The following is an 11,704-nucleotide window of genomic DNA, read 5'->3' as shown; positions in this document are numbered from 1 at the left end:
ATGAAGGGTCTAGGCCCGAAACGTCAGCCTCTCTGCTCCTATGATGCTGCTTGGCCTGCTGTGTTCATCCAGCCCTGCACCTTGTTGTCTCAGTTAGAAAGGGATGCAGGTTTTGATTGATTGAAATGCAAATCCCAGAATTTCTTTCAAGTTACGGCCCCAAGATAACTAAAGCTTTCATCAGTGTATATAAGAGGTGACATCTCAGGTCAGACAGTGCATTTTAGGTGTAAGACCTTGTTTAGAATCTGTCTGTGTTTTAACCTGGAGTCAGACTGGTTTTATTTCCAAAGCAGGAATTTATAAAATGCCCCATTGACTCCTTGTGATAGGAAGGCCAATATGTGCTGCCATTGGTTAATACAGTGGAGACAGATAGCAGTCAAAAAACATGAATGTATATAGGTCTGGATGGGTGGGTCATCATTTATTACCCATCCCCTATCATTCCAATGGAAATGCAGGTGAGCTGCCTTCTTGAACTGCTGCAATCCACTGGGGTGGGAAGGGTGGTGTCAGGTACACCCACAAAGGAAAATTCCACAATTGTGATCCACTGGTAGTTAAAGAATGGCAGTACAGTTCCAAATCAGGATGGTGTGTGCCCTAAGAGGGGACCTTACAGGAGGTGGTACTCCATTGCATCTGCTGCCCTTGTCCTTCTAGATAGTAGAAGCCATGGATTTGTAAGGTGCTGTTGAAGGAGCCTTGATGGGTTACTGGAAAAGAATGTTGGCAATTATCTCAAGAGAAATGGAATACAAAGGTGGTGAAAGTTGTGCTTCATTTGGCCATATCCTATCTGCAGTACTGCATTTAGTTTTAGTTATCACACCTTGGGAAGAATGTCTTAGAGGGTTAAAATGGAAGGATGGGTTACATAAGATTTGCCAGCCATTGTTTGAATGTCAACGACTGGGGGGATCAGGTTGAATTGTTTAAAACGTTAAAAGAATTTAACTGGGGATTTGGAGGAACTATTTTCTCTAGTAGAAAGGTACAGGGCGTTACAATTAAAGCTGGGTCTTTCAGAATGGATGTCAGGAGCACTTTAGTGTGGCAGAAATCTGGAACTGTGTCCCTCAAAAGGCTGTGGGGCAAATACTGAGCTGGATTGATTGTTGTTAGGAAAGGATATTGAGGGATATGGAGCAAAGTTTGAGCAAATTTAGCTGAGGTACAGATCAGCCCTGACCTGGTTGAATGACCTGCTGTTTCTGATATTCCTGCGTGAAAAAAATGAAGCAACATTTTTAAATGATTAGATTGAAGTTACTCAAGTGTGCATAGAGTGTCGCTATTGGTATCATTGGAATTTGTGTTGCAACTTAATCTCCAACCAGCACTCCCAGAAACATATGGTTTCTCCATTGGGAGTACACAATGACTAACCTCTCTAATGCCATTAGCAGTCCACACAGCCAATGGCCTTGTGGTTTGGGAGCCTGGATTGGGAACCACTTGGTTTTTACCCCTGCATTCCTCACTCCTGTGATAGAATGATGATCAGAATCCCCTTCCTAGAATAGGAAGGACCTGAAACTGCAAACAACATTCCAAACCATTGCCTTGCATAACATTATCTTTATTTTTTGCTTTTGTATTGCATTTACAGTATAAGTCTAAATGCTCCCAGGCTTGTTTTTTAAATGGTATTATTTATTTGCACTTGCAATGTGAAGGAAGATTTTATTGAATTGCTCCATCTCATTGTTCCTCCATGCAAACATATGAGCATGGCAGAGGAGTAGGCTATTTAGCTCTTTTAACCTGCTCTGTCATTCAATAAAATCATGGCTGATCTGACAATACTGTCAAATCCGCATTCATGCCTGACTCCTGTTCCATTATGAACCCTAGATCTTGGTTCTTTTATAAGAGGAGACGTCCTCTCCACATCCACCCTGTCAAGATCCTTATGATCTTATATGTTTCAGTTGCCACCCTTTACTCTTCTAAATCCCAATACAGACCCAGCCATTGCGACCTTTCCTCATATTCCATACGCCTCACACTTTCCTGTTGGAGCTTAGATTCAGAGCATCTTAATTTTGGACTTCAAATCTGAATTCCCCAAACAAATATTAATTTGAATTTCACTTTGGTGGTCCCACTAATTCATAATCTGTGTCCCATCTCTGCTGGGCCGACCATGTGCTTATGATGCCTGAGTTCTGACTGCCAAAGCAAATCACCTTCACCCAGCTCAAGGCAAGCACTTGAACGTGAGAAGGATAAAGGAGGTGTCTGAAAGACACCCTGAAGGCTTCCCTCAAGAAATGCAACATAGGTGTCAATGCATACGAGATCCACATTCAGAGGAAACCAACTTAGAGGAACCTCCAGCATGAAGGGCACAATGCTTTGAGAATACCCGTTGGCAAGAGGAAATATGGAAAAGGAACCAGAGAAAGGAATGCCAGCAATTTAAATTCCACCTCCTGGAAACATCTGCCAAATGTGTGGTCAGAGATATGGGTCTAGGATTGGGCTCATCAGCCACTTAATGACCTACAGAACCCATGACCAGTGACACGGACTTTCCTAGGTGGACTATCATACTCATTAATGAGTGATTGCCACTGGTAAGTCAGTGTCCAGCCATTAAGATATCGTATTCCTGTTCTCTGGAACTCTATCCACTAACCTGCATTTTCAATGGCTTCTCAAATCTCTACCATTGGAACAAATGCCTTTGGTTTCTCATCCCATTCTCTCCCCTCCCCTTTCTGCATGTTCAAGGTCCAACTGCAGTTGCCATAAGTAAGGAGCCTGATGTAAATAGAAGGTGTCATTGTCTGTTGTGTTAGAGTCAGCAGAGGCCTGAGGATCTGGCAAGTCTTCAGAGAACAGCAGCTCACAGAGGCTGCAAACCCTTAAACTATTCAGTGCCCAATCTTTTGTTCAGTCAGTTATATATGGTAAGGAAGACAACAATTTGCAGAAATGCTGCAGAACTGGTGAAACTGGATTTAGGCAAGCATTTCAAAAGTTCAGGGCAATTTATTTGTTAATGTGCCAGCAGCCAGGACAGGGTCATTCATCTCAATGACATGGAAACCATCTCCAAAGGTAAACACACGTAAGAGTTGATCAAGTAGTTTTAGTGCTGTTTACTCACAGCACAGTGCTTGGTTGTTCAGTTAGTTGAATGTTTAGTTACAATAGGCAGAAGGATTTTTCACACAATTCTAGAATGATGGGAATTTACAGCAGAGAGAGAGGCTGTTTGGCCCATTGTTGTCTGTGCTGGTTGATAAAATGCCATTTAGTTTAATCCATTTTTCAGCTCTTGGTTGATTGCCTGTAGGTTGCAGCGCTTCAAGTTTGTATGTGAGTATTTGTTAAATGCAATGAAGGTTTGTGTGTCTATTAGTCATTCAGGCAGTGAGTTCCAAACTCTTAACATCCACTAGCAGTCTCCGTACTCATGTAGAATATGAGTCTCCATATAGAAATTGTCTATGATTTCTAAAGACTCCTGGGCAATTCTGGTCAGTTGGCAATTGCTATGCAGAGAGTGTTTTTTTTTTAACCAAAATGGAGTTAATTCATTAAGATTTGTAAAATACAGTCCAGCATTGACTCGTCATATACTGCAATAGGGATGGTTTATTTCAGTGTAGTGTGTTAGGTGCCTCACTTCACCTGCCTTTTTAGATGGTGGATAGGCTTTACAGAGTTGGGTGGTGTTATTTGTCATAGAACTCCAAGCCTCTGTAGGCACACATTTACATGGCTTATCCAATTGAGGTTCTGATCGATGGTAACCCTCAGGATGTTGATAATGGATGGAAATGCTATTATTGTCAAGGAGACATGGTTAGATTCTGTTTTGTGGACATGATTATTACCTGGCACTTGAGTGCTGTTCATCTGCCCAAGCCTGAATATTGCCAGGTCTTGCTGCATATAGAAATGGACTGCATCATTGTCGGAGTTTGAAGTGGTCCTGAATATTGTGCATCATTGTACATCAGTGAGCGTACCCACTTCTGACCTTAACTTGGAGGGAAGGTCGCTGATGAAGCAATAGATGATGGTTGGGTCTATCGTAACTATATTTTGATAGCTGGGACTGAGGTGACTGACTGGCAGCAACCATAACCATCTTCCTTTGTGCTGAGTATAACTTAAGACAATGGAGAGATTTCCCAGATTCCCATTGACTGCCATCTTTCTACAGCTCCTTGATGCTACATTCAATCAAATGTGGCCTTGATGTCACTCTCACCTCATCTCACATCAGGAGCTGAGTGTTTCTGGTGGAATCCAAACTGAATGTCCATGAGCAGGCAATTCTATGCAAGTACCATTTGAAAGCATTTTCAATTACATCTTCAATCACTTTGCTGACAATCAAAAGCAGAATCATGGGGCAATGATTGCTCATATTGGAAGACAAGCCATACCTGAGCAATTTTGTTTTTACATTGCTTGTATTTCAGTTCTACTAGAACAACTTGGCTAATGATGCAGCAGGTTAAGTACAATTACAATGTATATTTACCTTTCATGTCAAGCCTTCACTATTGCATACAGCCAGAGGAATTTTACAGTTTCCAGCCTCTCAGCTTACTGAGGAGAAAGGACCTTAGAAAGTGTGTTTCCCTATTGAGCCTTTACAATACCTTTAGTGAATCTTTCATGCCCCAGTCCTGGGCTTTAGAATGTCATTGACAGCCCTCCGTTCTGGAAAACAACATGTTTTGAGATGATCAAAGAGTGTCGGGGAGGTGATGGCCTTGTGGTATTATCATTGGACTGTTAATCTAGGGACCCAGGTTCAAATCCCACCATAGCAGATGGTGGAATTTGAATTCAAAAAATATCTGGAATTAAGAATCTAATGATGACCATGAATCGATTGCAGGGGAAAAACCATCTGGTTCACTAATGCCCTTTAGGGAAGGCAATGTGGTTGACTCAAACTGCCTCTGGGCAATTAGGGATGAGCAGTAAATGCTGCCTAGCCAGTGATGCCCTCATCCCGTGAAAGAATAAAGAATTTCACTGAGTGGCTTGTCCTCTAGCAGTAGTCACTCAGTCACCAGTAGATGGGTATGTTGATGTATATCCCTGGGAACAGCCCATAGAGCATGCCTCCCTCTGTTACGGTGCTGTTTGAGATGGACTTCTACAAAAAAAAACATTGTTTATTGATTCAGGCCTGCTTTACAAAGGCACATTCCAGAACGAGCTGCCAATAGTCTGTTCTCCTTGAGAGCAATGTGCTGAGTGAGAATGTTTCTAGCCCTCATGAAGAATCTGATGCAGAGGACACTTCTCACTACCAGTCAAGCTTCACCATGATGCACGTTTGAAAAGTACTGGCAATGAGCAATTGTGGTTATCTAGGATGCTACGTGCAGACCACTGTCTGAGGAACAACTGCGTTTTCAGCGCAAACATTTTCACAAGGGATGGCATGATCCAACTACGTGAAGCAATCTGTCCCAACTTGATCAAAACTATTCTTTGTAAACCTGAAACAGATAGAACCTCAGCATGCATTGGCACTTTGTATATTGAGGGTCTATGTAAAGTCTGGTGCAGCCACAAACAGAGGTGGTCATCAGGTTGAGGGTAACTTTACGTATGTGTTTCGCCCTTTATCTAGAGAATTGTTCATGCAGACTCAGTGGATTTTCAATCTCCAGATGGTCAGGTCACCACTAATGGATGGTTTGAAGCCAAGCGAGTTTGCTATAAAACACATTGGGATGTGCTGAGAATGTGTAAGACTCCATGTAAGAACAGGTCGTGCTCCCTCATCCAACCCCATTAACCCCAGCCACCTTCACCTAGAGGCATAACCACATCGGTGGGGCAGTGGGCAGGGCCAGGAGATGATGAATGCTGAGATAAATTCTGGCATTTTGACCAACATAAAGGCAAGACTATAATTGATACCTGAAAGAAAGCCCCAATCTGCCCATGACTTTTTCAAATATTTATTATTGTAATAAATATGCTATACATTGTCTCCTAACCATATAGAACCTAGAGTCCAGAAATAAATGGGTTAGCTGTTGTTCTGTACTTGTGTTCATGATCCACCCAAGGCTTCTCCTACCCTTTGTCATTTAACCCAATCAACCATCCCTATTTTTCTCTCATCCTTGTGTGTTTATCTAGCTTCCCTTAAAGGCATTCATACCATCCACCTAAACTATTGCTTGTGGTGGAAAGTCCCATTATCTCACTGCTGTATAGCTAATATGTTTCTTACAAATGGTACATTGGATTTATCAATGACTATCTTATACAGGAATAACTGTTTCATGATGTTCATTGTGTGTTGCCAAAGCTGCATGTTGCAATATCTTATCAGATGCTTTCTGTTATGACCTTTACACTTTGGCGTCTGTCATCGTGGAGTAGCATGAAGGCCATACTACTGAGATAGTGTTTCTTTCTAAATTCTTTGATAGATTCCCACATTCCAAGGAAGAATCCACACCATCATTTGTTAAGGTGTATATAGTAACCCGAATAACACCATTCCAAAATCATCCTTGCAGAGTTTTTAGTCCCAACGAAGTTTGATGGGCCTGTAAACCCACCAAAAGCATTTGTATGTGTTGCCAGTACAACCCGCCTGGGTCATTACACCTGAGGCAGATTGAAAGTTGAAGTGTAAGGATCCTTGACCACAGCAGCAGGTAGCCAGCTAAGTCTGTTAAAGTCCTTCTGATTAGAATCATAGATTTCCTATAATGCGGAAGCAAGCCATTTGAGCCAGCATCCATACCAATCCTCCGAACAGCATCCCACCCAGACCCACTACCCTCTCCCTGTAACCCTGCATTCCTCATGGCTAATCCGCCTCGCCTGCACATCCCTGGACATTTTGGGGGAAATTTAGCATGGCCAATCCATTTAACGTGCACATCTTTGGGCTGTGGGAGGAAACCAGAGGAAACCTACGCAGACATGGGGAGAATGTGCAAATTACAGACAGTCACTGGAGGGTGGAATTGAACCCAGGTGCATGGCGCTGTGAGGCAGCATTGCTAACCACTCAGCTGCCCCATGCTATTCTGGCCCATTGTCAGAGACTGACTGGAATTTTTTGTGGGCTGCCTCCCAGAGCTGGAAGTGTTAGGAAACAGTATAACTGGACGTCGTCTCCCAGTAGCACAATGCTGGCGGTGCTCCAGGCAGCGTGAGGGGCCCTACCTGTCTCTTTATCTTTCATTGTAGCAGCAGGCCAACTTGTGAAGAGTTAATAGTGGCCTGGCTGTTCAAGGGAGTTTTAGAATTAAAATAGTTGGAGGTGTCTCTTGTGGAATAATGGTAGTATCCCTATTTCTGGGCCAGATTGTCTAGGTTCAAGTTCTACCTGTACCAGATATGTGCCTTAACATACCAGAACAGGATAATTAAACATATCTAACGTAGCTGAAGTTATGCCCAATCTCTGATCTGGAAAAGCAGCCTACTGCTGCTTCAGCACTGCAAGGCCTCCTATTGGCTATTGAAACTCAAGATTCACTAATGTACTTTAGAGAAGGAAATCTGTCATTCTCACTTAGTCTGGCCTACACGTGACTCCAGACCCACAATAAATGCCCTCTAGGTAATTAAGGATGGGTGATAAATACTGGTCCTGTCAGCAATGCCCCACATCCCATGAATGAATAAAAAAGGAAAAGCAATGGGACAGACAGAAAAGTGCAGTTGAGGCCCCAATCAGATCAGACACAATCACAAATTGAATGGTGAAATAGTCTTAAAGGGCTAAATAACTTCTACATCCTTCCGTCCACAAAAAAAGACCCTGAGCTTCCTGTTCTCTGCTACTTCAACACAGTGGTGTATTTCCTGGCCAATATCTCTGTCTCAGGCCTGCTGCAGTGCTCCAGCAAAGCTCAGCACAAACTGGAAGAACAACAACTCATTTTCTGCTTGGGGACCCTACAGGCTTCTGGACTCAATATCAACAATTTTAGGGCTTGAGGCACCTTACCCCTCCACACACCAGGCCTTCTCATCACATGGTCTGCTATTACATACAACCCATTGTTAGCCACTAATCATCCCCATTAGTAGCTATTCATTCTCCTAGGCTGATTGTTATCCATTCCTTTGTCCAACTGTTGTTCTCTCTCTTTGGTTCTATCTCTACCAGTCAATTACTCTTCACCCCCACCTTATCTTCTGCATCGAAACCAATATTGTCCTAGCTACCATCAGTTTTGAGGAAGTCACTAAACCCGAAGTGTTAACTCTCACTTCTCTCCACAGGTGCTGCCAGACCTGCTGAGCTTTTCCAGCACCCGCAGTTCTTTCAGTTTTCTTTTTAGCTACATCCCTTGTTCTTTTTTAGTTTCAGAGACCACTTGCCATCCTTAATTGAATGGTGAGCTCCTCTGTGGTCAATTAATTGGCTAATTTGTGAAAAATCACAGCCAGGTGAAAGAGCTCTGACTCAATTTGACCCTAGCAGCAATGCTGCAAGCCCATTGGAAAATCTGGCTCTTTTGCCATGTTCTAGTGGTTAAGCCATCATATGGCTGTTCCCTTGGAGCATTGTAAGGTACAAAGTTAATGATGGGAAACAGTAGATAAAACAATACAGAAAATTATGTGGGCCCATGAAGATAAACAGTGTTGCATAGGCCTCATATCCTAACTGGCACCAAATCCTGTTCACTCAGAACCGTGTGCATGTTGACCTGTAACCTTCACTTCAGCTCTAACAAAGAGTCGCCTAGACTCGAAATATTAGCTAGCTCTCTCCCCCGTGGATGCTGTCTAACTCGCTGTGATCTCCAGCATTTGATGTTTTCAACACAGATGCCAGCATCTGCAGTAATTTGCTCTTGACCTGTAACCTGGTTTAATTTCAGATTTCTAGCATCTTACAATACCGATCTCTTTGGCAATTTTTCTCAAAAAGTTACTTTGTTCATAACATTTGTAAAACTACGTTAGAAAAATCTGGACTTAAATTACAGACAGCAATAAAATTCGACATCTCTCCACACAGAATGTTAGGTGTCTGAATACAGTGATAATACTCTTAATATATTATTTCTCTTTTGCACAATATACTTCAATAAAATGTCAAAAAACACAGCACATTTCAATTGAATAATACAATATTTGCAAGAAAATTCAGCTGCTATATCATTCGATTATAATAGATTTACAATTTACAAAATATATGCTATGAACGGTTTGCAGCCTAGGGCAATATTTCACTGAGGTGCTTCTCCATCTATATTTTCAATACTGTTGCTTTACAACGTGAATTTTTTGTTAATATTTTGATGTTTTATTTCAAAAGTATACTTTATTCATTAAAAAACTTGTTAATATTTTGAACGAATTAGAATTCGCAATTTATATATTCTGCCACTGAGAGCGATACCTCCAGCCAGTTTCAATTCTGGAACTGGCTTTCCTGTCTTTAAGTCCGTCTTTAAAAGCGACCTCTTGTCGAAAATTCGAGTTAGCTACCTGTAACTACATGGCAAATGTTTGTCCGATTGCGTGGGTTCCGAATCTCCTTAAGGGCGCTACCTAAATGCAGGTCGCTCTTTTCTCTCTGCAAGTGAGAAAGTCCATCGGAAAATTTGCATTTTGGGCACCTCTCCGAGAACCTGGAGGGGAGGTGTTTCTGTTTGAGCTGACGGCTCTGGGGTTGGAACTCCAGTGAGCGTCAGTCAGACGGATGAGGAAGTAGCGGAGTAAGCCCGGTTGGCTTCTACTTCGCTAGTGAACATGTATGTGTATCCGGCTCCGGATCCCTGCCGGGGGAGTAAGCGGATGGGGTGATACCAGCAATCCCCCACTCGTATGGGAACCAGCAGCACCGGGCATAGCCCCCCGGCGGGGGAGCTGAGTCCGCCCCTGGAGGCGTGGACTTGTGGCTACTGCGGGAAGGACTCGTTCTGTGCCCAGGGTAAGAGACAGAGAGAGATGCTTTGGTTGGTTGGATGGTTGGTTGGTGGGGTGGGTGCGGGGCAGGTAGAAATCCCAGTGAAAAGAAATCAGGTCAATAGGACGAGGATATGTGTGGAAGTTACAGTAAAAACATTGACGAACAAAATTGTTACATCTAATTGTATCTGTTAAGTTGATACTTTGTATTTTAAAACAAACATAATGTATCTAAACATTGTATCCAACAACTGAAAGTGAAAGATGCTTTGACTTGCTGTCGTGGATTTCTTCTTGTTGTTAAGGTTCTGTCAATGTCATGCTATACAGCCCGTTATCAGTTTCCGGGGCTTGTGGACCTGTTGGTTTCAGCTGCTATGTTATCTGCTACGTGACAGGGTGGGTGCATTTAGCTTTCCCTGTTGCCCTTCTTACGACTGCCTCTTTCTCTGTGAGAGATAGCAAGAACTGCAGAAGCTGGAGTCAGAGATAACACAGTGTGGAGCTGGAGGAACACAGAAGGACAGGTAGCATCAGAGGAGCTGGAAAGTTGACGTTTTGGGTCGGGACCCTTCTTCAGAAATCTGATGTTGCTCTGGCCTGCTGTGTTCCTCCGGATCCACACTATTATCTCTGCCCACTTCTCTATCTTTTGGTATCAGTATCAAGACATGAACTGAAGCCTGGAGTGACTTTCTCCCATAGTTCGGCTTCTTTTTTTCTCTCTCGCCGTCTGCGAAATGCCGAAAATATTTTCCGTGTTTTCTTTTGTACTTATTTATTTTTATTTTTGCTCAGGTTTCCATGAGAACGTGCTTTTGTCGCGAGAATAAACGCGAATGACGGTTTATGGCGTTCCTCGGAAATTTGCTGGTTGTAATTCAACTATTGGTTAACATAATGAAACATTATTTCAAAGCAGTGGATTTGTATCGTTGGTGTGTTCGGGTGACTCCAATCTCTTTTGAGAGCTGTAGGTTTCTCAGCGCTTTCAGTTTGGAGTGAGAGGCTTGGTTGGCAAACGTACAAGGGGTGCCCTCACTGAGCCCTGAAGAACAGTTTCGGTGTTCATTTCTGTCTCATACTATCATTTGTCACTCTCCATCCTCCTAATGCCCTGATTTGTTACCTGGAGTTGTGGGGCCGCTACCCACCTTTTTGTTGCATTGGCCAGGTGCTGATAAATCTACAACTGTCCAAAACAAAGGGTTCTCTTTTAAGGCAGAGCTGTGGCGATTTACTTTTTCTGTCTGAGGATTGCTAATCTGTGGAATTTTCTTCCCAAAATGGAGTAAAGGCTGGTTTATTAAGTGAATTCAAGGTTGAGTTAGATCCTCATTGGATAAGAGATTCATAGACTCCTAGGCATACAACACAGAAACAGACCCTTCGGCCCATCTCATTCGTGCCAACCGGATATTCTAAATTAATCTAGTCCCACGTGATAGCAATTGGCTCAAATCCCTATAAATCCTTCCTATACATGTACCCATCCAGATGCCTTCTAAATGTTGTAATTGCACCAGCCTCCACCACTTTGGCAGCTCATTCTATACGCGCACCACCCTCTGTATGAAAAAGCTGCCCCCTAGCTCCTTATTACGTCTTCCTCTCACCTTAAATCTACGCCCTCTATTTGTCAACTCCCCTACGCTGGGGAAAAGACCTTGGCTATTCACCCTATTCACTCACCTCATAATTTTATTAACTTCCCTAAGGTCACCCCTCAGCCTCCACTCCAGGGAAAATAGCCCCAGCCTATTCAAGCTCTTCCTATGGATCAACCCCCCCCAACCCTAGCAACAACCTTGTA

The 11,704-nt window shown here is 42.9% G+C and overlaps 2 protein-coding genes across 3 annotated transcripts in view; one reads left to right on the top strand and one right to left on the bottom strand.

Moving 5' to 3' along the window:
• hepacamb (hepatic and glial cell adhesion molecule b) overlaps nucleotides 1-11,704 on the bottom strand; it is a 361,487-nt gene that overhangs the window by 217,360 nt on the left and 132,423 nt on the right. The window lies entirely within an intron of this gene.
• Nucleotides 8,831-11,704, top strand: part of LOC109923347 (arginyl-tRNA--protein transferase 1-like) — a 44,710-nt gene continuing 41,836 nt past the window's right edge. For both annotated transcript variants that reach the window (XM_048615453.1, XM_048615452.1), the window contains exon 1: nucleotides 8,831-9,913. In XM_048615453.1, the coding sequence (XP_048471410.1) occupies nucleotides 9,808-9,913 (106 nt within the window). In that variant the 5' untranslated portion in view covers nucleotides 8,831-9,807. The remainder of the gene's footprint in view (nucleotides 9,914-11,704) is intronic.

This window comes from Rhincodon typus, chromosome 32, assembly GCF_021869965.1.
Source record: "Rhincodon typus isolate 14 chromosome 32, sRhiTyp1.1, whole genome shotgun sequence".
NCBI classification, from domain to species: Eukaryota; Metazoa; Chordata; class Chondrichthyes; order Orectolobiformes; family Rhincodontidae; genus Rhincodon; species Rhincodon typus.
The sequence above is the reverse complement of the archived record's forward strand: the minus strand, read 5'-3'. Positions and strand labels throughout refer to the sequence as shown.